This window comes from Anastrepha obliqua, chromosome 1 (genome assembly GCF_027943255.1).
Source record: "Anastrepha obliqua isolate idAnaObli1 chromosome 1, idAnaObli1_1.0, whole genome shotgun sequence".
Lineage (NCBI taxonomy): Eukaryota > Metazoa > Arthropoda > Insecta > Diptera > Tephritidae > Anastrepha > Anastrepha obliqua.
In genome coordinates, this window is record NC_072892.1 from 394804 (window position 1) to 422719 (window position 27916).

The 27916-nt window shown below is 37.5% G+C and overlaps 1 protein-coding gene across 5 annotated transcripts in view; it reads left to right on the forward strand.

Moving 5' to 3' along the window:
• Positions 1-25915, forward strand: part of LOC129251465 (uncharacterized) — a 43869-nt gene extending 17954 nt beyond the window's left edge. For 4 of the 5 annotated variants that reach the window (XM_054890815.1, XM_054890810.1, XM_054890819.1 and 1 more), the window contains exons 4-8: positions 9105-9634; positions 21137-21359; positions 21527-21654; positions 22690-22858; positions 23196-25915. In XM_054890815.1, the coding sequence (XP_054746790.1) occupies positions 9105-9634; positions 21137-21359; positions 21527-21654; positions 22690-22858; positions 23196-23764 (1619 nt within the window). In that variant the 3' untranslated portion in view covers positions 23765-25915. The remainder of the gene's footprint in view (positions 1-9104; positions 9635-21136; positions 21360-21526; positions 21655-22689; positions 22859-23195) is intronic. The other variant, XM_054890820.1, reaches the window with a different exon arrangement.
• Positions 25916-27916: the final 2001 nt, after the last annotated feature.

Below are 27916 nucleotides of genomic sequence, written 5' to 3' on the forward strand. Positions count from 1 at the left end.
CGTTGTTGGTTGCAAATACGTCATCATCGTCAGAACTAGACACTGCTTGGCCTTCTTGAATGCTCGTAGAAAATAGACGAACCAAGTAGTTTTCGTTTTTTAGGCTGGATAAGAATTCATTGCCCAATTCGGTGTGCTGATTCTCCAATTTTGTGAACAAAAATTTGAGAATAGAATCCGCAGCAAGTAAGTTCACATTTTGGCGACTAAGTGCTTCTACAGCAACACGTATAGGTTTAAGAGCATTTATGATATCCTCGCAATACTTTTCTTCTGCGTCAGTAGTGGCCATAAAATTTAAATTAAGAGTGTCGAGCGGTTTACGAACATGCTTGCTGATGCAAATGTATCTGGCCAGCATAGTTTCCAGGCTATTCCAACGTGTTTTGCAATCCAACAGCAAGAAAAGCTCTTTCTTCTCGACCTCTTTAACATAATTCTGCAAGATGGCATTCCGTACAGGCGAGTTCTTGAATTTCAAAACTATCTTGCGAACCTTTTTTACGATTTCAAATGCGGACTTTATAGTGACCGTCTTGTCAGCAACAAATACGATATTGTCGTCCTCGTCATCGGAAGCGTTTTCCGCATTAATGTCGGAAAATGACATCGCTTACGTCACTATCGTATATCCTGTTTGCGACTTTTCGTTTCTGGTACATTACCTCCATGACCGCCAAATGTATGCCGTGATTGTAGCAAACCTGTTGATGCGCTGGTGATAGTCTCCCAAATTTGATCATGACACTGGCACCATCACTTGTAATAGCCACGATGTCGAACTGTAGTTTTATATTGAAGTCTGAAAGCTTTGCATTTACGAGCTCATATACTTTTTCAGCGGGACATGATTCCTGAATGCGAACCAGGCCAAGGTTGTCAGATTGTCCATCGTCGTAATATATATGGATGTTCATGTAACGTCGGTTTCGCACGCTTGTCCACTCGTCGATGCTCAAGCTGAACTTACGCTGTGCAGATTTAAAATTTTCAATTTTGATCTTCAAATCGCTTTTCATTTTCGTGCAGTACTTCATAACCAAACCCAGAACAGCTTAGTGACACTTTGGAAGATGAAATCCTAAGCGGCTGATACTATTACGAATGAACTCACTTTTTGTTATCGCGTTTATTGGAATTCCATCTTTTGCAGCCAATTTTGCAACAATTTGTTCAAGCGATTCAGGCGAGGAAGAAGTATTGAAAAAGTTGTGAAGAGTTCGGGTCTTCTTGGCTGGTGGCTGTTCTTTTGGAGCCTCATGTTCCCTTCGCATCATGTTGTGTATCCTCTCCATGTGACGGTGAAGTCCAGATGTTGACGATGACTTGCATTTAATGATTTTATTGCATTTCAAACATGTTGCTTCGTCGTCAAATCGCTTGAAAAGCTGCCACACTTGGTCGTATTCGTATTCTGAACTCATGATTTTTAATGCTAAAAATTCAAAATTTGTTTTAAATTTTGTTTTTTAAAGGAAGTAAATAACCGGTACTCACAGTCAACGATACGTCGATTCAAAACTTAAAAATAAGTAATATTTGGACCACAAAATATTTTATTATACGGTGTATAATTTATTTATACACAAAATGAAATGCACCCGCGCACTACAAAAAATAAATTTACAAACGTCGTCTGTGCAGACTGCGAACAAATTGAAATTGCTTGACTATTTTCAAAGCATTTCTAATTGCTTAACTGCTGCTACATATAAGAAACACATGAAACTAAACTTCATTAGCTTGATGTTACAGTGCTTTCCTTCGACATAGCATAGCAACGCATCTAGCATTTACTCTGTAGTCATCCTAAAACAAAATTGAAACTATGGTGTGAATTGTATGTGATTCTGCGAAGCAGTATGTAGTGTGCGATTCTTTGTAACATAATGGCCGTTACATTTTGGTGTTTCCAGGTATTAATCATATGTATGTGTATTCTTTTACTTTTGAAAGAATTGTTTTTTCTCTTAATATTTGACAACAAAAATTAAAAAAAAAAATGGATTTCTCGAGAAATCTTGAAACATTCTCGAGATTCGGGATTTCCCGAAATGCCTAAAATTTCAATTCTCGAGATTCGGGATGGAAAAATATCGAGAATTTCTCGAGAATTCCCGTCGGTAAATTCCCGAAACCCAACTCTACCTACAACTCCAAGCGCTTTGTTCTGCTTCCAAATAATAATATATCAGACGTTGTATAAAAAGGCTACATAAATAAATCTTTTTACTATAATAAAAATGAATAATGTCGTGTATATATCTTCTTTGTTTACACTATAGAGGGCGTGGTACTTACAATGGTAATAAGCTATTCTAGTGAAAATGTATATGCATATACATATGTATGTATATGTATATAACAAGATCGATTACAGTGGTGGAGGATTAATTAATAAATTTACAGCCGAAAATTTGAGGCACTAAATTGCGTAAGATTCGGCCTAAATTGGCTAAAAATTTCCATCTCAGTAAAATGCGTTTGAGCAAACATTTTCAGCGTATATTTAGTTTTTCTTGTTTTATGCAAAGTAGTTTACTTTTCCTTGTTTTTTATTTATACAAATGTATGCTATTTATTAAGAACTGTTGAAAAATTTGCACACAAATTTGGTATTATGAGGCAGTCGGAAAAAGGGGATACAACCACTCACATTTAAATGAATGTGAGGTTATTTAAAACTATTTTGTTAAATTAATTAAAATAATTAGCGGTCGCCGTAGCCGAATGGGTCGGTGCGTGACTCCCATTTGCGCGCTTTGTTGCGATTTCGTAGAAAATTTGAAGCATCACTTCTGTTAAAATACCCACTGGATTCGGATTCGGCTGGCTGTACTGTGTTTTTAGTTTCTGACGATAATAGCCTGAACTACCAATATATTTCTGCTAATCTATTTCAACGATCAACAGAAAATCTACCGTAAGTGCCAAGGTAGCAATTTACAATGTAATTTTGTAATTTACTTTTGATGGTTCTGTAAGTAATATTACAACTTATGCTAATTTCAATACTAAACGTTTATGTTCTTCATGCAATGCATACCGCGAAGGTCTTCGTCTATATGCTTACGATGATTGCTAAAAGCGCGACGTATTTCTATTGCTGATAAGATAATTAATTACTTCCTTAACGCTACCTTAAGTGGACTCAAATGCTGCTAAAAATTTACAATCCCAATTTACGACCAATGCCTGGGCGTACTGCTTTGACCTCATCTAAATCAGCGTTTTTACAACCGCTAATGTTCTGCCAATTCAACCGATCGTTCGTCCGTATTTTTTCATATTTGTCCATTACATCCATTGAAAACAAATCTGGAGGAATCATCGGCCCTTATTTCTTCAAAGAGTCCTCCAGCAAGTCATTTAAAATTGGTGTTTACAGATGGCCGAATTACGGCGCGATTGCAGCCAACATTTGGAAGGGATTAGATTAGATTAGATTTGTGGGGGGTTGGACAAGTCCAAGCACTAAGTCAGAAGACCATTGTACTGCACCCGGATAAATTTCAGTAGAAAGAATAGAGATAGGAAAGATAAGACGGTGGTAAGACGGATAAATTAGTTTGAGGTCACTCATCCACAAATCTCTTGGATTCATTGATGAATCTTAAGAGATCCTGGATGCAACAAACCAATCACGTCTGCTGGTAATTATATTGACATGATCATATTGATCGATAGAGCTTTGACGAACAACATTCTTGGAGCCAGGGAAATGTGCTGAAAAGAGAACATCGTACGCTTCTGATTTTGAGTCCGTATAAGTTCCATCCGGTTTAAGCATTGAGTCCAGCCTAGCCGTCCAGTCTCTTTGGAGGGCTTTGCATAGCCTCGCTGAACTCTTGGGTTCCTCCAGTTCACTGCAGAAGGTTCTATTAGAGTCCAATTTAGATGATCTAATTTTCGTTTTTTATTCCTTGCTCAGCTTACGGTAGGCAGTCCAATCTCCTTCCAACTGAGTTTTAAGAGCTCTATTAAGAAGAGTCCTGGAAGTTTCCCGGAGATTCGAGAGTTCAGCGTTCGACCAATCGACTTTCTTACCCTCTTTTCTCCTACCTTCCGGGCACACCTTATAATAACACTCGATTAAAGTTCGCCCCAATGAGTTTGTGGCTTCTTCAATCGCAGTTATTGTTCGGGGTTTGGGAACATCAGGGATTTTCTCTTTAGTGAGATCCTCATATCGTGTCCAATCCGTTTTTCGAGGATTCCGGCCGGCTGGGGTCGAGGTTGTCTCGGCCGCAAGCCTGAACTCTATATAATGATGGTCCGACAGGAAATCTTTATCGAGTACTTTCCAACCAGTCATATGATCTGATATTTTATGTTAGATAATGTCATATCAATCACTTCCTGCCTTCTGTTGGACACAAAAGTCGGGCTGGTGCCAACATTCTGTATAACCAAGCAAGATGACAGAATGAAGTCCATGAGTTTATCCCCCTGAAGTTACATTTCGTGCTACCCCAGAGTGTGTTCTGTAAATTTGCGGCACACCCACAATTAGACCTAATCCCATGGATTCAGCATAGGAACAGACTATATTTTAATCCGCTAGGTGGCGCCGGAATCTTGTTATTTGTAAAATCCGAATTTATAGTCCGATTTTTAGGAAGTTACGAAAACTGGATCCGCTAACGGGTGCCGGAGTCGAAATATTACAAAATTTGTATTTAACTTCCGATTTTGAAAAATTTAAGACGCGTGATGCAGGTGCGATTATAAATACTTTTACGAAAAACTAGTCCAGCAGATGGCGCTGGAGTTTCGTCATTCGGAAAATCCGCATTTATAGTCCGGTTTTTATGAAGTTAAAACATATGCTGCAACTGAAATTAGAAATACTTATTACTTTAAATTAGAAAAGGGAAGATACCCTGAGAATATAAGATAAGATAAGATAAGAGTTTATTAAGTAGAAAACGTTACAATATTTATGTTATCGCACAATTTACAGAATATGATATAAATCTTAATTCTAGATCATTATATTTGTATATTTATCACAGGTTTGGTTTTTTAAACGATTTTTTCTTTTTTTTCGAAGGAAAAAACTACTATGAAAAACCTCCGCTATACATCTTACAAGCTAGGGTTAATCTGTACACATTTAAGTACCAGGGCGTAATTGAACATTAAGAAAGTTCAGTTATTAGTAGATTGTCCGAAAAACTGGAACGAATTTTGAATCTTTTAGTCAAATTTTGTATTTGATCTGACAAAATCTTAGTTTTTGATTCATCATGAAGCTTTCTGGTGGAGAAATGCCATGGGAGTCGTAGCATCATTTTGAGTACCTTATTTTGGCAGATTTGCAGTTTCTTAACATGTGACTTTGCGATATTACTCCAGGCTGGACAGGCATATAATATTATTGGCTGAAATATAGACTTATAAATTATTAGCTTATTTTCATCACTTAAGCCTGAGCGTCTATTTATTAGGGGATATAACATTTTAATCGCCAAATTTACTTTCTCCTGTATGTACTTTACATGATCGCAAAAAGATACTTTTTTATCAAAAACCACCCCCAGATATCGTACGGTATTGGCCCACGGGATATCATAACTACCTAATTTCAAACCTGTACTTGGTATAAAACAATGACTTCTTTTTCTAGTGAAAAAGATAGCTTGCGTCTTACCAATGTTTAATTTTATTTGCCAAGTACACAAGTAGTCTGCCATGTTTTGTAGTGCATCTTGAAGTTTGGTTACGATTTGGTTACCAAACGTATGCGAATAAAATATGCCAATGTCGTCTGCGTACATGGCATATGAACAGTTGGCTAATTTGGGAAAATCAGAGCAATAAATAATGTACAGTAAAGGACCAAGTACCGATCCCTGGGGAACTCCAGCGGGTAATTCGATCATGTCAGAGTATTCGTCATTCAGAGACACGCAAAAGTAACGATTTTTTAAAAAGCAATTTATGATTTTTACTAGTGGTAACGGAAATTTTAAATTTATTAATTTGTAAATAAGACCATCATGCCATATCGAATCAAAAGCTTTCTCAACGTCAAGAAGCATTAAACCGGTTGATTTCTTGTGATCGAAGTTAGATTTGACGTGATTATAGATTCGTTTAATCTGATGAGTCGTACTATGATGTTGTCTAAATCCAAATTGCTCGTTTGGTATAATCTTATGGGTGTCTAGGAACACGGATATTTTATTTTTGATAATTTTTTCAAAAACCTTGCTTAAGCTGCTTAGAAGACTAATAGGGCGGTAGCTATCAGCTGCGTTTGCTGGCTTGCCCGGCTTGCGAATTGGAATTATTTTAGCAGTTTTCCACGCATTAGGGAAATATTGCAATTTGATGCAAGAGTTTATCAAAAAAGTAAAATAAATCACGGCCTCTTTGGGTAGGTGTCTGAGCATAATATTTTTTATTTCATCATGAGAATATAAACACTTGTGGAAGTGCTATAATTATTGAACGCAGTGCATATAAAATATTGTATTCGTTTTTCATATGTAGCAATAAAATTCTCTTCCTTTTTGGAAAGAGAAATCGATGTAAATAGCCGTGTAATGAAGAGTTAGCAACGCAAGATTAAGGATAACAGTTTCGTATTCAAATAATTACCTTAAACCGCACTATCAGCGTAGCGCCAAATGAAGTCATTTGGAAGCAATTGTTAAATGTTTTAATATTTTGTAGGAAGTGTTTCGAACCACTTCCTATCGCAGATATCAAGGTTGGCAAAGGCTCTGTTTGGGTCGTCTATGAAAATTTCTTCAAATTTTTTTGAATTTTGTATAAAGTGTGGAATTTGGATATTTGTTGAATGATGGTTTTTTGTTAGAGGTATTATTTTTTTCGAGGACTATATTATAAGTATATATTTCATTTCGTCATATCATTTCGCTGAACTAACATACAAACATCATACAGAAAATTTCTTTGTAGCAACATTTGAAATATATAAAACACAATTTGCGGGAAACGCAACTGTTTTGTCTTTTAACAAGAAAAAAAGTAGGGCTCATGGATCGATTACTACGTAAAGCATAGAGTTGACCACGCTTCATCAATAAAAGCATGTGAAAACGCATGTTCGGGGCTTTAAAAGTGGTAATTTCGGCAACGGAGACAAGGAAGGAGGTCAGTAACAATTACAGATACTGAGTTGGCGGTGGAGCTACTCCAGCCTACTGAAACCAGCACTCGGGAATGCTACTAGCATCAATTGATGCAAAAGTATTTCACCTTGAATTTCTCTTAATCAAAACTCGAAGTTCCAAAAAACTCTTAAAACTTATTTATACATCCAATATATTGCCACTTGGAAATCTGAAAAGTGAAATTGTGTATCGAAGCAGGGAGTAATAAATCTATTCTAATATTATAAAGAGGAAAACTTTGTTTGTTTGGTTGTAATGAATAGGCTCAAAAACTACTGGACCGATTTTAAAAATTCTTTCACCATTCGAAAGCTACATCATCCACGAGTAACATGGATTATATTTTATTTTGGAAATAGGGCTCGAGATATAGGTCAAAACGTGGACCCGGGTAATCTTCGGATGTGTATGTACAATATGGGTATCAAATGGAAGCTGTTGGTGAATGCTTTAGTCCAGAGTATTTTTCATGCCGCTCCGTGACTAGGGTCTCGAGATAGAGACCAAAACGTGGACCCTAGAATGTGTTTGTATAATATGGATATCAAATTGAAGCTGTTGGTGAATGCTTTAGTACAGAGTATTTTTCATGCCGCTCCGTGACTGGGGTCTCGAGATATAGGTCAAAACGTGGACCCGGGTAACCGTTGGTTGTGTATGTACAATATGGGTATCAAATGAAAGCTGTTGATAAGTGCTTTAATATGGGGTAATTTTCATACCTATTGATGACTAGGGTCTCGAAATATATGCCAAAACGGGGACCCGCCGTGTCTTTGCACCGAATTAAACCAAACTTATGCACATTGTTAAGTAAGTATTGAAAATAGGTTTCGTAAAGTTTGGTTGTAATTCGGAGCACTGGCAACGGGTACAACGTTCTTTTGAACCAGCCATAATGTCGTTTACTTTTTTAACGCTTGGGGCGGAACTGAACTGTCAAATTGACAGTGTGAGTTACAATGTGTCAATATTTCTTTCTGATTTGGATGCCATAAGGAAAAAACGTAAGTGCAACATGTAAAAATTGTTTTTGAATTTTTTTGGAGTGGATTTTGGAACAGTGAATAATTTCTTACGAAATTTGAGAATTTAATGTGGAATCCGAATGAAATTATGTGTTCGTGGAAAAACAATTTTTTTTCGTTTTTTTTTTTTTGAAAAATATAAATGGAAAATGGTTAAAAAAGCTCCAATGCTTAATAAAACATATAAATTGAAACGAAAAATTCATGGATGATCAGGAAAAAAGACGATTGTTTATTCACATGCGTTGATTTGAAATTTAAAAACAATCTTCTTTTTTCCTGATTTTCAATTTATATTTTATATTTACTCAAAAACAAATAGAAAACCAAAAAATATTGTTTATGCCAAAGCGCTTGAATAAAGAATAAAGAAATAAATAATATGAAAATCATATATTTTCTGTTCTAAACCATATCTATTCTATTTTAGTGTGCCCAGCGAAGGGGACCGGGTTTGCTAGTTGATTAATAAAAATACACATACATACTTGTCCTAAAGTATCCCTTGGTTTGTACTATTTGTCAAAGTTCAGTTTTTTAATAGAGAGTTTGTATGTGGCACGGTTCAAGCCCAAAACAGTCGTGTCTCACAAAAGTTTGTTGTATTTTGGAATGCTCGATTTAGTGCTTATGTGAGATAGGTAGATTTTTATGGTTTATGGTTATGGATTTTAGGTATGTGATTAAGTTAATAAAAACGAATTAAAACGGCCGAAAATTAATTAATTTATTGCTTTCAAAAAAATACATTACCATTCAACGCTACCACCTCGTCTTTTTTTAGTTTACTATATTTATGAAGGGTATTGCTTGAAGCTTTTCAACGCAATATATTTGCATTACATACATATTTAACTATATTTATTGAACACACATGTTTATATACTGAGTTATACTTGTATTATAACGATGCTCGTATGTTTACTTTCAGTTCTGGCAGCGCAGCGCGACTCAGTAAAACAGAAGAATCCCAATAACCTTAGTAGTAATGCAAATGTAATACCAACGGGAAGCGGAGGCGTCGCCAGTAGCGGCACCAGTGCTGTCAACGGAAATGGGAACGGAAATGCCATCGGCGGTGGCAATACCAATCCCAACAGGCACAACAATGATATTACCAACGGAAATCCGAACAACAATGCGTCGGCCGCAAGTAATGGTAACTCAGCGACGGTCGATGCCGCGGTTAATTACGTCACCATAGCAACGAGCACCACTGTCGCGATTGAGACAGTATTAAGCAGCAGCAGCAGTCCAGTCTCTAGCAGCAATATGCAGAAGAACGGCGGCAGCGGCGCCTTCCCTTCAGGCACATCCGTGGTAAATCGCAATACGATTGAAGTGACGGAGGATGCTCGCAATGGCCCGTATTTCGACAAAGCCGCTTCAAAAAATGTGACAGCGCTGCTTGGAAAAACGGCATATTTAAACTGTCGGGTAAAAAACCTGGGCAACAAAACGGTGAGTTTTAATTTGAGTACTATATTTAATTTCAATTCAAATCCTTTAAAAAAGCCATCAAAGGAAAAGAAAGAAAAAAGTTTAAATAAAAAAGAGGAAAAAAACTTCCAGTTTTTTTGAATTCAGACCGACACGACTGTTGGGCTGCCTTGTGGCTACTGGCAACCTAAATGTGTCCGCAGTAACAGAAGCAACAGACGTGCTGCCATAAAACTTGGACTCTCAGTTTAAAAACCCAAATGATTAATTAGCTGGCAACCGGAAAAGGCAGTTGAGTGGTTCCAATTGCTGGCGATGCTCGTTGTTGCACTGTTGTTGCAAATATTTCGCTCAATGGGCTTTATGCCTTTATTACACATCCAGTTTTACTGTCGTGGAGAATTTATATTTTCGATAATGCCAGGTAATGAGTATGTAGGTAGGTGAAATGGTTGAAGTGCCGGTCTGGCACTCCTCAAGTAGCACTAAAGCGCCATTTTGATACCATTATGAGACCTCCGACAGGCAGATATCTACAGCCAGCCAGAGCTGTTGATATAATGGAGGAGATGGATTGGATTTAGGTTGGCGCACTGCCCCAGGCTGTCGAAGAAAGGAGCGCTCAATGAGCTTAGTCGCCTAACTGCCAAACCCGGATATTTACAGAGAAAATGCTCTAAAGTCTCCTTCTCTGAAAGGTCCCCACAGCTTCTTCAATGGGGGTTAAATGGTAACCCTAGCTTTTTCGCGTGTGTGCCGATCATCCAATGAACGGTAAACACAGCTACTAGTTTTGAAATTGAATGGCGAGGAGTCTAAAGGACTTTCTGAGTCCTTCGTATATCGTATAATTTGCCGATGACCGGGTAGGAGGTCTCTGAGGCCAATTCAGTCCCCTTCCTGGCAAGCTCATCAGCAATTTCATTTCCGTCTATGTTCCTATGTCCTGGAACCCAGATCAGAGAAATGTTACCTGCACACTCAATAGATTTGATATCCTCCTTACAGGAGTTTACTAATTTCGTTCTGCCCCATGGCGTCGTTAGAGCCTTATTTACGGCTTGACTATCGGAGAAAAGCCTTTTGCATGCCTGCAGGATCGCAAAGACTTTTGCTTGAAAAACACTAGCAGTATTCGGCAGTTTAAAGGAGATAGATAAATTAGTTGATGTAGAGAAAACCCCTGCTCCGACTCCCGATTCCACCTTGGAACCGTCAGTGAAGATAGGGGTGCTAGCTTCGGTGCAGATTTTCTCCTCGATCCAATCCTGCCTATTTAGAAAGATTGCCCTAGCACGACTCTCAAACTCTAGTTTGCGGATAGAGAGTTCTGTTCGAAGTTCGAAGAAATACGGTGTTAACTGCCCGAAAATGCTACCATGTCCCTTGAGAGATTGCCTCTAGAGGCCAATCTCCTTTAACTAATTGTACTTTGAGCTGCGACGGAAATGACGGAATAGTCGATGGGAAGTAAGTGCAAAAAGGACAGTCAGGGCAGCACTGGGGCAAGTTTTACATGATCCGGTGATGCCAAAGCATGCAGTCCTTTGCACCATCCCCAGTTTAGTGTTATTATAGCCCTTTCGAAGAGCTTCTCCCCAACTTGGCATTTGTTAAAATTGGCAAAACCACTGCGTTGCACATCCACAGCACGGCCTATGGCTTGAGTCCCCATTTTTTACCGAACATAGATTTGCAGGAGTAGAAGGATGTACTGGCCTTCTTGACCTGATTTTGAATGTCTAGCTTCCAATGGAGTTTGGACTCAAGTATCACTCCAAGATACCTAACTTCCGATGTGAGCGGGAGAACGTGGTTGTTTGATTTGGGAAGTCGAAAGGGTGGAGGTTTATATTTTCTGGTAAATAGTACCAGCTCCGTTTTGTCAGAGTTGACTCGGAGGCCGCAAGTGGCAGCCCTTTCCAAAATCTCAGCCATGACTGAGGGAAATGGTTCCGATACCATCAGAACCAAGTCATCGGCGTATGCTACTACCATAACCCCACCCTTATTTATCATTATCAGAACTTCATCAATAGCAACTAGCCAAAGTAGGGGCGAAGGGACACCACCCTGCGGTGTTCTTCTGTGAACGAACTTGTGACTTTAGCCCCTCTTGCGCCCGCATTAACTTCAAGAGACAGATTGCTTTTTCCACCTCTGGTCTATCTAACGCAGGGATAATTGACTCCGCTCTGATGTTATTAAAAGCATCTTCTATATCTATGAAGCCCCCCAAAGTGAATTGTTTGCCTTCCAGAGATTTTTCTACAGATCTTACGACCTCGTGTAAGGCTGATTCCGTGGATTTCCCTTTCAGGTAAGCGTGTTGCGCTGGAGATAATTTGGATTCGATGTGCTCTCAGATATGATAATCAATTTTTCAAACACTTTTATTCTTGCAGGACAGGAACCACCGAAGTAATTGTTTTCTGAAGCATCACAGGCAAGATATCGTCAGAACCAGGGATTTAAAAAGAGAAAAACTATTTATTGCCCACGTTATTCTGTCAACTAACAGGATAGATTCCAGGGAAACATCGAGTATCCCTACCTGTCGGCTCGTGTCGACAATGTCACGTGGGGTAGTAGAATTTTCCGGGAAGTGATTATTCACCACACATAGTTCAAGATTCTTCTACAGATTCAGCTCACTCCCCATCCTCCCTTTTTACAAGAGTTATGCAAGAGTGGTCTCTCGAAAGGATCTTGCTTAGCCCTACAGAATCCTTCACGGATTCAATGGACTCGCAGTACTTCTTCCAGGAGTTGCATTTCGCATATTTAATGGCTTTTTTGTATTCATTCAAAATTACACAGTAATTTTTAAAGTTTTTAGTTTGGTAGCATTCGTTAAAAACCCTCCTAACCTTATTTTTCAAGTCGGTCAGCGTCTTTATCCACCAGGGAGGAAATTCTTTCTTGCTAAAAGATACTGGGCAAGCCACTTTGAAGGCCGTTTGATAGGATAGCTGCAAGTGTTCCACCTGCTTGTCCAGTTGATCAGTGGATGAGTAGGAAAAAGTTTGCCTGTTCAATTTATTATTGAAAACCCTATTGAACAGAGGCCATTCGGTTCTTTTAGGGTTCCTGTGGGGAGAAATTGTTTCCCGTACGAAATTGATTTTGAAGGGGATCAACCTGTGATTCGAAAAGGAATTTATCTGAGAAACCTTCCAATTATCAACCCTAATGGCACGCGAATTAGTCAAGGGAGTGATATCAAGAACCTTTTCCCAACCGTTTGATGTTTTCGATGCTGGAAATACAAACGTGGGGGTGTTGCCCTTATTCCAAATAAGGAGATTTCGACTTATAATGAAATCAAAAAGAGGCTCACCTCGATCATTTATCTCGCTGCTTCACCAAATGGTATCAGCGGTCACTAGATGCTTCTACACGGACTACTGTTATGTCTGGTGAGCTGAAATGAGAAGCCAGAAAGGCGTTAATAGTATTCCTAACGAGGATACAAGCCCTAGGCTTACCTTCTGACTGGACATATAAAATATCATAGTGTCTGTTCTCGCCCAGGGTTCTTGGATCAGACAGATATCTATGTCTTCCTCTCTGAGGATGATACAGAGGTTAGCGAAGGTTAATTTGAGCTACCCTTAATATTTTTTTGTTAAAGGATGCTCACCTAAGTATATTTTATGGCCGAGCTCCGAGGATTCCATGGAGCTCTTGGCTTCGGGTACTACGTCTAGCGCAGATGGCTGAAGTTCGCCTAGCTGATTTGCTACTTCCCCTATTCCGTCCAGTTCGCCATTCGGAGCACCAGATTTGGGGAAGATCTTAAGTTTGGCCGTTCTGATGCCAAAACACAGTTTGTGCTTCTTTTCCTCGAGTACCTTCAAGGACTCTTCAGAAATTAGCAGCAGTGCCATGGAGCTGTTTTTCTGAGGTTCCTCCAACTTGATCATAGACCAGTTGTCATAGGAACCTCAGGGTTGTGAAGCTCGAGGCCGTGGAGGATCTTCGGATCCTCCAGATTGACCTTCGGGATCTCCGAAGCTGGGATGAGCTTAAGTGAGATCCCCCCCGCCCCCAGGCATTGCTGACCTTAGCAACGCACTTCTCCAGAAAACCCCTAGGGAATTCATCGGCGCACTTAATTACAGCCACGGCAGATGTCTCCCGAGTCGAAAAACGGTGCTTGTCCTTGGTTTGCCATGAGGTATTCGACGATCATTTCTGATAGCCGTCCCTCAATGGCACCCCGATTCGCTACCACCTCCCTACCAATATGGGATTTTGCGTCTACGTGGGTAACTTGGAGGTGATCCCTGGCCACCTCACTATAAGCAACCCTCACAGCCCCAACCACCGTTCTTGTTGTAGGGCCCACAGCTCCCTGAGTCGAGACATTTTGTTTATTTTCTTGGCAGCGCGCCCGCTCACATCTTGTGATCGATTACGCTTAGCCGCTAGTTGGTTCTGAGGATTTTTATGTGATTGGATGTCGGAAGTTTTCTTGGTGGCCATGGTTTCGTACTCCGAAACTACGGCTTCATATCTGATCTTGTCCCCTGCGTCGCGATCATGTGGTCTACCAGCCAATTCATTCTTAGCTATCTTAGCCAGGTAGCGCGCTTTGAGCATCGACCCAGAGGATTTTTTAATGAGTACTCGGTGATGAAATGCCCGCTTCTCAAGACTATTTATAGTGAGCTATTTCCAATTTTTTTTTCAGATCTTTTCCGCAGTGAACCCGTTAAATGGCTTTAGTTACTGCTGTAAAGCTTATATTGTTATTCGCATTACCGATGGAAGTCCACAAAACACCTATAAGTATTTTTGGTGCACCTTTCGTGATAGCCTAAGGATATCTGGATATCTATTTAAATTATTGATATGAATTCAAATTAGAGTCATTGCAATAGTGATTCTAGTGTTCTTCGCGGAACTACTCTTTCATGCACAGTCAGTTTCTTCCTTTGATTTTGTCCGTTCATGTTTCGCTGTCCTAAGTTTATAGCTACTGAATTTATTATTCAGCTGACGTGTCTGGTTTTTAATGGATTACATAAACAAAAGTAAAATTTGTTTGCGTGAACACTTACACAATCCCAAGGCGTAGCTACATATATCTATACAAGATGATTAGAGCAGCTGATTCTTCTTCCGTTCGCTTTAAATTTAGGATGCCAGTAAAAGCGAATGCTAAGAAGTTTTATTTACACTCAATTGGTTACAAAGCGGACACGGTGGTGCACCGCTTCATTATACATAATTTTATTGCAATGAGTTTTGGCTGCGAGAAAATCGGTCGACATTCAGTTGTCTGAAAGTGAACAAAAAACACTGGCCCGTGCTTCTATCCAACAACCACTGAGTCTGGCATTAAACTAACGAGTAACTGTAAAGACAGTATGCTCATTAGGGCGGGTCGATTTGAAAATCGCTCATTGCTCTGTGAAAATCGTATTCAAGAGATCAAAATAAGAAACTTTGCCGATGGAACCATACCTCTAAAACGAATTTTGATGCCCCCAAAATTTGGGTCGAACGAAAAATCCCACTTTGACCCATTTAGAGTGCTCCAATCGAGTCCAACCGACCCCCACTAACTTTGGACGGCCGATCCACCCATGCCAGTGGCACACCCCCGGGAACTCCCCTGGGGGGTTCCCCATACAATCATTTCAAAATATCACCATTTTTGGCCTTTACATGAGAAAAGAAACTAAAAAGTTCGACCCAAATTGGGGGACATCAGAATTCGTTTTAGAGGTATGGTTCCTTCGGCAAAGTTTCTTATTTTGATCCCTATAATATGATTTTCACAGAGCAATGGGCGATTTTTTTGCCTCCCCACAAATCGACCCGGCCTAATGCTCATCTCATTGGGCAAGAAGCAGTATTTTAGGCTTTATAGAGCAAACCTTAGCCGATATTCAGGTAAAAGAAAGCGCTATCTGGGATGTTATATAAACTTGTACTGATACTTCCAGTATAAGTAATTTAAAGTTTACCGCAAAGAGATTGTGTTATGAACACGCGACAAACTATTTTTATCGATTTGGCATTCATTCATTACTATGTTCTCTTTCTCATGACATCCCAAATTTCGAAAATGTTGTTGTAGCTCTTCACTTGTATATTTGTTTGATCATGAAGAATTGAGGAAATACTAAAAACATTTATTAAAAGCTATTTTTAAAACCACTTTTTATTAGAAAATGAAGTTTTCAATTAATTATTTTAACTGTATACATACATATTTTTAGCGTTATAAACTAATTAATGCAATATTTTAGTTTAATAGCCTTGCCTGTTTCAAAAGATCTGTAAGTAATTTCTGTGAGCAACGTTTTCATTACTTTGCCATCTAAAGTCTGCTTTAAATTATAAATAATAAAGGGTGATCAGACTGGAGGTATTTTTTCCAATAGGGATTTTTTACAGATCACACGTGACTACTGTTAAATTAAATACATAATTTTTGTAAGTATTCATTGACATTTCATCATGGAAAGACTTACGCGCCAACAACGTTTACAAATCGTACAATTGTATTGTATAACGAAAATTGACTTACTAAACGACTTTTTGATGCCGAAAATTGAAGCCCGTGATCTCTGCAACATGTGGTTCCAGCTTTGTGAATGAATCATCTTGGATTGAGGCATTACTATAGTTATTCACGAGATACCGAGATACGATACGAGATAATACACAAAAATAATAAAGATTGCCCAATCAATTTGAACTTTCGTTGTTTTATTTCAATTTAAAATCCGATACCTCTAAATTGATCACCCTTTTTAATACTTCAATTTGTTTGCCAATGTTATTTTATTAACTCATTTGTGATAAAAGACGGCATTGTTATTTTAACAGCGTAGATTAACGTATATTTCCCTATCATTCAAAGATGGGCAATCATGGCATTTGCTTGTTTCTGTGAATTTCATCAATACAAATTCTCATTAATAGCAAGCTACTCTAGAAATTCTATTACGTAAAGTACCCCACATACGCTTAAGGTATTCTTCTTGAGTGTCTACCAAATCGCTTCTATGAGAATATTTGAATTGAGAAATTTTTAGCAGAAATCGATACGCTTGATTTTGTGGAATAAGACGGCCGCCGTAGCCACGTGGTTTCTGCGTGACAGCCATTCGGGCGTGTTCGTGTTCGAATCCCATTGTGGGCATTAGACACGAACGAAAATTTTCTTCAACTCTGGGAAGTCATAAAACCACATATAAGTAGGTCTGACCATTTGTAGAACAGCATCAAAACGCACACCACATATTGGCGGAGAAGCTTGGTCCACTTGCAAGCGCTATTTGTATGTACATATATTATACATATATACGATTATATAAGTTAAGAGCACTCGCAAACATCAAAATTCGAATAAATTTATCCTCTAGAGTCTAGACTCATGGATTTTACGATTATATAAGCACGCGTTTTATTATTGATAACTTTTTGGTATTTCACTCTACGTAGCAGTGTGGCGTAACTTCCTTTACACGTCGCTCGTCAGGTTGACGTAAAATGAAATCAATTCATTTCGCAATGCCGCCGCCACAAGCATTCCACTGCCATTTTTGCGGCACTGAGCAGTTTAGCGATTCAGTGCTAATACTACATTATGACTTTTTTGGGGGCCTCGGCAGATCCTTAGAAATCTTATGGAAGACAAATATCCTCCACACGTATTATTCTTTCTTGCTCATGCAAGAACGTACAAAGAGTAGCGTCAGGTATGACTACACGAACACCGGCGACAGGTGATAATTATTCGTTTGGAAAAGTTTTCAGTTTGCAATTGTTTCCTTCTGCTCGTCTGTTATGTTGGTGGACCCCTATTGCTTTCCACCCCTGTTCGCTCTTTAATGACAAGCTGTTGCACGCACGGATGACAAATTTGAAAAGTGATTGTGCGTCGATTTTTTGTGATGAGTATCACTTGGTGGGAGTGAGTGGGGTCGTCGCTTTGATGGCGACATGACACAACACGAATACAATCGATTTGTGAAAATATTCCAAAATTGTGCAAGTCGGCTCAGCACAGATGGTGAAAGACAAGTGTTGAATATCAACACCTATTCTTGTTGGTAAATCTCCTACATTGTAGACCTCTTACCGTAAAAATATACCTAAAATATTGGACTGCCGTTGCCCGAATTTCTTGTATTATTGTTATTGTGAATACCAGGTAAATCGCTGGTTTTTCATTAACTAGGCAAGGCAAAATGTGCGATTTGTCCTTTGTGCATAAAATTAGCCCCAGAATGAGGGCTCCAAGGCCCGACAATTGTAGCTCAGGAATGCGGTACGGTGTATGTAGAGAGCGCATTTGTCAATGTCATCGTTGCAGATGGAAGGTAGTAGGGGGGCTGGTAATGGCTCATAGAATGCGGGCTTTATGGACGCTGAGATTCAGTTTGCAAAGTTGGAAATTTACTACGCAGTTCCAAATAAAATTTCCATGGAATGCGCAACATCAACTGTAAAATGGGAAAATAGAAGAAGAATGTAAAACGAGCTATACGCAGCACAAATAAGCAGTTTTAATGAAAGGGCGGGCAACTAAGTGAGTACTATGGAAACAAGCTTTGTGCTTTAGAGGAAAGCAAAAAACTAAAATTCGATGTAAATCCATAAAATTCGACTAAAGATTCTCTAACTAGACTTGCTGACTGGACAAAGGACCAGTTGGATATGACCATATAATTACAGAAGAGGTTTAGATAAGAAATGTGCTAGCAGATTTCATATTTTTTAGCGATAATTATCAGAAAATTGTTGATGATAAAATTTCGCTTCCGTATTCCTTCGTTGTGCTGGGCTTATGGTAAAGTCAAGTTGTGTCAGGCTCGTTGTTGAAAAACAGCAACCGGAGTACTTTCGAAACGACCCATTGGCCTTTGCAGCTCCCTCTTATTTTAATCAATATTCATTTAAAACAAAATCTTTGTTTACTGCTTAATAATTTTGACGCATTTCATCGACGATTTCTTTAAGGCTTTCTTCTTGCATGCAAACATACAACCATAGCTGCTTGCGTGAACTTTGCTGACTCGCGAAAATACCTCTTGCTTCTTGTTCCAAGCCTAAACTTCTGTACGATAATGTATTTTTATTGCCTTGCGCGATGTTTATCCGCGATCCTAATCCTTACAACTCGCAGTATCACCTGTGTTTTTTTTGTGTACTTCTGTCAGAATCATCTTTATGCATTTACCGTATATGTAATTTTGAAATATTTCGACTGAATCGGCTACAGCAAGAGCTTCGTGTTGATAGCTGTGATAATTTTTCTCATTAACTAAAAATGAATACCTGTTTAAACGCCGATTTACACGCAAAGCAACAACACAAGTCGTATATTTTATCACAGTAGAATCTAACTCCTATACAGTTATACGGCTTGATGTGAGTTCAATTATGGCACTTTTGTGATTGATAATGAAAGAACTTGGGAAATTTGCATTCAAACGTCATTTCGTCTAATGAATAAGAGCTTAAAGCCGTACTGCCATAGCTGAGATAACCGAGTTGCAATGTATTCAATAAAATGCGGCCATAGTTCATCATGAAATCTGGTTCAACACATCATTTTATTTTCTAGATAAAAGGCTTCGAAAATTGCAGGCGTATTTTTCAGCCTAATTATACTTGCACTGAACGCGGGAAACTGACGGTTACTTTCTTCAATAGGGGATTGTAATAACCATAGATCTGTAATGCATTCGAACCGTTCTTTGATATTTCGTGTCGGAAAAATTTCTTTCCGAATGTGCTGATTGATGCATCGGAAATTTCCACACAATCTACCTTTCTTCTTTAACAAAATTATTTGACTCGTGTACTCGGAATGAATATCGTCGTCGATTTCCTTCGTGTCGCGCCTACTGGACAAGCATTTGGGTGCTTAGCTGCTCGACTCGATCAGATTGAACCACACGAGACCTTGCAGGGACTGGTGGTTCGGCCGGAAATATCGAGGCCGTGGCTGCTGATGTCGCTGAGAACGAAGAAAGATGTTCCGTACAATGTGCAAACAGTGCATCAGTTAAGACTTCCTGCCCGTTAGCCGTGTGTGATTTGCTGGAGGACAAATTGAGGCGTATTCTTTTGGAGAATAACACGGTCACTGTAACTGGCGAACACTAAAGGGCCATGACAAACGAATTCTCACTGCCGGAATTGAATCAAGGGTGAATATGTGGTTGCAACAAGATGGTGGGCCACAATGGATAGTGTGAAGAAAGCGTTTCCTGGTAGTGTAGCCTCCCGTTTTGGCAATGTAGCCTTGAAGATCGGCCGCTTTAACCAACACAGAGTTCTTTCTTTGCGGCTACTTGAAGTCGCAGGCTTATGCCAACAAACCTCCAACAATCGCAACTCCTAAGGAAAATAGTCGACAGAAATGCGAGCAGTTATTAGACGAAATCTTGCGGAAAATCATGGAAAACGCGATAAAATGGGCACAAATGTGTGTCAACACTCGCCACAAAACGGAAATTGATTATCATTTCCACGAGCTCTGTTTGACCGATTTTGCTGATGCAACTTTCAAAAGCAACACTGTACATCACTGTTATTTGAGGCCGCATTTAGTTTGATAGCCACAAAACAAATGTAGTTTATACATTGATTCTCCGTAAATCCTCTGGCAATAGTGAATATATACACAATTCGGTCGAAGCTGTCTACATGCGAATCTAACTATTTTCGAGCAAACGTACAAACATAGCACGCATACCACTGCCAAAAAACATTATATTCAGCATACAATCGTCTCTAACATATTTAAGATAATCTGTTGGCTTTTGCCCAATCACTCAGTATAGATTGGGGCTGCAAGCAAAATTCTCGAATTTATTGTTCAATCTGGCTGCCTCATACAATGTCTTTTCGTAGTTAAATTAATTAAAGTTACTCCAATTTGGTAAAAGTTATTAGCCCAAAAACAGAAATACGATGATAGAAATATTTATATTGGAAATTGGGCGGTAAATGCGTAGGTATCGATAACGACTTTCCACCGCATTTAGATCCAACATAAATATTATATTTGTATGTTGAGACTAAATTTCCGATCCGTTTGATGTTACACGCTATAACTCTTATTGTCTAAGAGCTTGTTTGATTCCAAAAATTAATAACCAGGCAAATTTAATTTTACCACCAAAATTAACAAACCCCTGAGAAATGAGTGCCCCAGTTTCGTTCAGGTATTTAAATTTTTAATCAAGTTATTGGGTGCACAGTCAGATACACGGATGGACTCCTTTGCTTCACTAATAACTTAGCATTCAAGTTCTTAAAAAAATATACAATAAGTAGTGCCTTATATGCTCGCTGTAAACATTCTAAATTTATCCATAAAAAGTCTAATTTGCAATTCGTAAGAACCTTAATATCTAACAAATAACGCACCGATGGAAAATAATTGCAAAATTAAGTAAAATACTTCGTTTTAATTAAAAATATTTTAAAATTATTTTAAGATTCGTAGTTTATTATATTTATAAGTGTTATTTACTCATATTTCAGATGCTTTTGCAAGTCTCCTGGGTACGTCATCGAGATATTCATTTGCTAACTGTAGGACGGTATACATACACATCGGATCAGCGATTCCGTGCAATACATCAACCACAAACCGAAGACTGGATTTTGCAAATAAAATACCCTCAGCATCGAGATTCTGGCATATATGAGTGCCAAGTATCTACCACACCGCATATGAGCCATTACATCCACTTAAATGTTGTTGGTGAGTATCATATTGTAATGTATGCATGTGTGTATGTACATATGTAATGTGTGTAATATACATAGTATTAGCTTTCCTTATTTTATATTTAACAGTTATGTAATGTCTTAAAACGGTTTTAAGTTATAGTTGACATTTTTTAATGTTTTTGCCTACTTCAATTGTAGAACCTTCCACGGAGATTATTGGAGCACCGGATCTGTACATTGAGAGTGGCTCAACTATAAATTTGACTTGCGTCATATTGAATTCGCCCGAACCACCTGCTTACATATTTTGGAATCACAACAATGCTGTAAGTATATTATTTCCACGCTCTGTTCATACCTACATTAGATCGCCCTAGCTTACGGGAAAAAATTCACCATACACCCTTGAGTTTAAAGTATTTTTGCAAGGTAATTTCGAAAACAATTTCTTTTGTACGAACGTAGTAGATTACAACATATAGACATTTTTTTCTGGGAAATACACATTTTTTTGTTTCAAAGTTATTTTGTTCAAGTACTTCGTTCTAGTACTTGAATTTAAAAAATAAAAGTAAAATCAAATATGGATTAATTTATAGTGTAATTTTTAATCGATCAAATTGTTCATCGGCCACTTCCATTGTTGAACTACCAGATTCATGAACTACACCAACCAAGTATTCGGTGTTTTAAAAAGTACATGAATAAGCTGTGAAAATAATTTAGTTTAGCAAAAGAAACTACCAAATTTTATTGAATATTCTAGAGCTTCCTGCTGGTCTTGTGTGAAGAATTGCAAATATGGCGGCTCAGTTAATTCGAATTTGGTCCAATCGATTATATTGTAGTACGGGTCACACTCAGAGTTTATGAAATCATCTACTTGTGGATCGAACATTTCACGAACGTGTCCAGTTGATCTCTGCGGCCTGCAATAGTCTTTGTAGTTATAACCATCATTTTTAGGCGAGCTTCTCCTCCTATTGGTGGCGTACGCCTTGCTGTTGTTCCACAAATGGAAGCGAAGAGAGTAGGAATGGTATTATTTTAGAATCTTTTAGTCCGTTATACCTTTGGATGTTAGGTGATAAGAATCGGTGTACATGAACTTTGACAAAAACATCGATATGTATTATGTTTAGATCCGACTATATGTAAATGCCGAGGACATGACGAAAAATGTAAAACTTACTTTGGGCAAATACTTTAAACTGAACTGTGGACAGTGAACTTCGTTTTTCCGGCACGGTCTGATGTACATTTAATATTATAATTTCTTTAATTATCTGGCTTAGTTTGCCTCCATACCACAATAACTCTACTGCTTTAGTAATAAGATCCCTCCCATATTACGCTTTCAGATAATCAACTATGACTCTCCGCGTGGTGGTGTATCCGTTGTAACAAATAAAGGCGAGACAACAACCTCCTTTTTGCTCATAAAAACTGCTCGGCCCTCTGATTCGGGGCACTATCAGTGCAATCCATCGAACGCGAAACCAAAAAGTGTAACAGTTCATGTATTAAATGGTAAGTATAAAAAACGAATATTTATCATATGTGCAAGAATTTTATAGTTTATGTGAATAAAACCAAAAATAAAAAATAAAATATAAAATTCCAAAGATATCTGTAATAATGCACGCGGGTATCTTTGGAACTTATTATATTTTTTGTCACTCATGGTTTTTAAGAATTTGTTTACGATTTGATAGGTACACAAATTTTAGTAAAAAGTATGTTAGTGTGCGTGAATTGACTTTTATCTAGGGAAGCACATCTAGTGGATGATTCTTATCGCTAATACCTTTTCGTTGAAAATTAATGATGGTGTTAAAGGACAGCAAAAAAGATGTAAATTAAACAGGTGTTTCTCATTCCGTTTCCAGGGGAGTTCCCAGCAGCAATGCAGCGCGCGGGACCAGCGCATCATCGAATGTCCCAAAGTCACTATCTCCTAGTGTACCTGTCTATGTACTTGTGCACCTTAGCGTATGTCAGGTGGTATATGCAGCCATTGGCAGCAGCTGGCACCAAGGAAGCAGAAATGTGAGGCATTTAGTTGCGAAGCTTCTGAGCGTACTCGCGTTGCTGGCAACCGAGCTGCTTAACAAGCGACAAGCGAATCGAAGAAAGTGCGGAATTTCTAACAACAACTGTGGCTGCTCCTGCATCGACGTACAGCTCAAAGGAAATGCGCAGCTGCAACAACAACAATCTGTATTCACAAAATTCAAAGTTGCCTGTAGCGAAGTCATTCACCGAAAAATAATTTCCAAAACAAGAAAATATTACATTTCGATAAGAGGCATACTACGCTACCAACTGCTACAGTCAAGTTTTTACAATACTATTAATAAAAGCTGCGGAAGTAATAATTATGCCAATACATCTGTGTTGTTCGATAGACACAAGTCCGAACCAGACATCAGGTGAGTGTACTTTATTTGAAATCCTGTTCACAGGTTCCATGGGCTAATACTGAACATGGACTCGGTGAACGGATATTTGAGGAAAAATCCAATTCAAACTCAACAAATCCGACTAAACTAAACTATAGGTATGTTATGATAATGAATTCAGAATTGTTTTCGTATTGTATGTATTGTATATTTTTGGTATTCGTTTGATTTGAATTTTTCTACTTGAGGTGAAATAGCTGTTTTGTGTAACCGAAGGAAAGCACTTAGAAAAATTGGAGTACATGTAAATTTACTCATAAGTAAAGTTGTAAATAATTATAAAATAATATAATATAAATTAAAAGAAAAAACAGAAAAAATCATAATTAAGCGATACAGGAAATTCGCTTTGATGTAGATTACAAGTGAGTAAAATTCTAAATTGCAAAAAAATAAATAAAGTTAGTGAGAACCACTGTACTTAAAAACGTAATTAAAGAAAGTTCAACCAAACCAGTGACTCTAAAACTATACTATGTAAACCGCATACAAGTAATTCATTATTAAACGAGTACGTAAATCTGCCTGCCACACGATTCTTAAATGCTATGAAATGTTCTGTATTTTCCAGTTGACTAGATACATTTTTGAGTAAAGAAATATTGCAACAGTAAAGGACATTAATATTAAATTCGTTGTTAATTTGGAAAACTGCCATAAGGGTTTTTTATTATTATTTCACCCAATCGCTCAGTTTGAAAATAATTAATAAGAGATGTATACACATAATTACATTTAATTGTTATGTCATTCGATATACATATATGACTTTTAGATGATTAGAGAGTATTTCCAACCTCTTTCGTTTTCATGCAACTGCTTCTAATTTGCAATGTTCTGAAACTTCTACATTTTTTTAGCCCGCAGTCCACTTGAGATGAGGCTTGAATTATTTTATATGCCACTACACTATCCGCTAAAAGTAGAAATGACTTTTGTAAGGCAATTTTCTGCAGTAGACACTCATACATGCGTAATTATACATGTACATACATATTTAAGTAATACAAAGTACTGATCAAACAAAAAAACTGTACATTTGACATAAGGTACCTTAAATGAAAGTTATGAAATTTAATTAAAATGAAATTCTTAAATTAATATAATATAATATACCAGTCAGTCATACCAATAAGCTAAAAATTGTTACATATAACGGTTAGCTTAAAGTAAAATGTTTTCAAGGTAAACCTCTAAGTGTAGCCTTTGAGATAACTCATACTGTTTTTTATAATTAAGCAATTTGTTTTCTGTTTTCATTCACACGAGTGCTGTAAGTTTAAGTCTTAAGTTCCGATAATGGCATGGTAAACCGAAAACGTTAAATAAGAAACCTAAAGAACACAACGCAAAATAAAAACTGCAATTTCGTTTGTTGTTGAAATTTTAGCATAGTACTACATCACAAAGACATACCGTAGATAATAAAATAATAAATAAATGATTATAAAGAAAACGAAAAGTGGGCAAGGTTAAAAAACGAAATGAGACCAATAACAAAAAAAAAAAAACACAAAAATAACAAAAAACCAAAAAGTTAAATGTTTAGATTAAACAACAATACTAAAATTCAAGTTAAATAAGCAAATCATAATAAAATCCTTGAACCGAACAAAATAAAGTCTGCGGCAGAAAATAAAAGTGAGATAAAACCGAAACTGTTAAGCATGGAAATTAAGGGAAATACAGTGAATGTAATGATTTGGCAATCGCCAATTTCATCAGAACGTGCATGCATGAATATCGAAAATCAGCTACATAAGTAATACATATACTCACATAAAATTGAATAGATTATTATAAGGATGTTTTAACATTTCATTAAAATCGGTTCTGTTTCGTCAGGCGGTCATAAGAAAGGGTTTGAATATATATTACTTTGTGATGAATATTTAGAATAGTGATTTGCAACAAGCGTTTGTGCTTCTTGGTTTATGCGTTTTCTTTTTATTTTGAAATTCAATAAAATTTCGCCTATATTTTATATTAAATGTCCAGCATTTGTGTAAACTACAGAACACATTAATGCAGTGTGCACACATACATATATAAGTGTATATTTATATATTTAAATTAAATTTAATTTAATTGAATAACAAAATTATTCTTATGTAATAATTTCAAAGTGTTTAATAAATGATAAAAAAATAAATAAATGAACGTAAAACAATTTCAAACGATTTGATTTTAACTGCTCATGCGGGTATGCTTAGCAACCCCCAACATAGGATGTGAATATTTATCAAAACTCAACTCTGCTATTCTACTTGTATTCCTTTTCGGGATACGGAGGGTGTGAGCTGTTAGATGCTAGGAATTGTATTTGTTGTACTGTTGTACTTTGAATTGAATTTGTAGTACTGCTGTACTGTTTAGTTTGTTTTTGTTTTGAAAATCAATAACTCCGCGTCAAGTGGACTCGATACATCTCAAGTTAGTTGCCAGAAACGTAGCGATGAAGCTATGGAGTAACAAATCATAACAATCGGTTGAACTTTAAACAGATCAAAGTGTGTGATTTACACAGAGTGAAAGTTAAAAACAGTTTTTTTTTGCGAGTGTGTGACGAAGTTGACGATGTTTGTCATGCTGTTTGAGATTTCGAAGTGCACGCAAAATGGCAACATTCATAATAAAAACAATGCATGGCAATTATTTTCTTTCTGCGTTCTGTGCTTACTTGGCAGCGAACAATGTGATATGAGAATCGTCAACCGATCCACAGAGCGTGGCGAAACGAATTCCAAACGATTCTGATGATTTGTTAGACGTTTGCGATGCGCTTTACCCAGGCGTTGCATCAACATTGGTTGGTAGAAATATGTGCATGTATGTACGAATATAAACAAAAAATTCACAAACCTTGCAAATACCCTGCAGGAAAAACCTGTACTTCTATGCTTCGCTATCCACATCGCAATAGCTTCAAAGTAACAGAATTTGAAAGCCTAGGAGTGAACGCAAATAATCGTGATTAAATATTACTCTGCTGTTAAGAAGTTTTTATATACCCTTTCTCATTTATCCCTTATATTTATAGATGTGTTTAGCTTTAAAATATTTAGTTGTGGTTACACGGAGCTTATCTGCTGTCTCAATACCGGCATTAGTAAGTTGCTGGTTCATGTTGGGATGAAAGATGGCGTGTAAGTTATTGTGCCACATTTCTGTTTTAAAAAATTTTAAACTATCAAATTTTTAAATCGAAGAACTAATGCCATAAAAATATTTTAAAAAGTGCGTACAAAGTTTGGTAGAGTTTCATTAAGATGTTTTATAGATATACCAACGTATTTGTTCAAAAGTGGGTGTTACAGGGGAGGCATTTTAAATTATTTAAAAGGAAATCATACATTTACGTCAATGCTGATTGCTGAAATATCATATTTTTTGCATTTTGAAAATTACTGCATATTCCTCATATTGATAGGCGAAGCAAAGGGTTCTGAATACTTTGCGCATGGTCATTCCATATATGTATAAATGGCGATGTAGAGGTGGCATTACGCTAAAAAGTGTTCGTTAACAGTGTTACAGTGTCCACATTCTTTTGGAACTGACCTGCAAGCGAACAAAATATCGTACTTACGTTAGTATAACCGTTTTGATCTGAAGACGTATAACTATTTGCGGTTTTATTATGAGGTTGTAAAGAAAAACAAAGAGAAGGGAAGAAAGATCAAACTGCTGGAAGCACACATTAAATCGAGGCACATCTATACCTGGTGAGAGCAGTGAAATAGCTGATCTGTATTTTTCTTGCGATTTGGTGGTTTCAATGACAAAGTGAAATGCTTATTTGTTGTTGTTACGATTGTTTATTTGCATTTTGACTGACGGTTTGCAACTGTAAGTAAATGTAAAATGTAATGGACTTCGGGTGTTCTTTTTGCTGGTCGGATGCAAACGAAACCATCAAGCGCTCCACAATAAAGCTGTCTACGGACAAAAGGCTACTCGAGCTAAGTTTGTCTATATTGGGAAGAAAAGCAAGGCATGGTTCTAAATCCATTAAAAGCACACTGGTTTGATACTAATAGATTTCCCTGCAGGGAAATGTGGCAGCAAGGTGTAGATGTATGTATGTACATATATGGACTTATACGTACATATTTGAATATGTGTA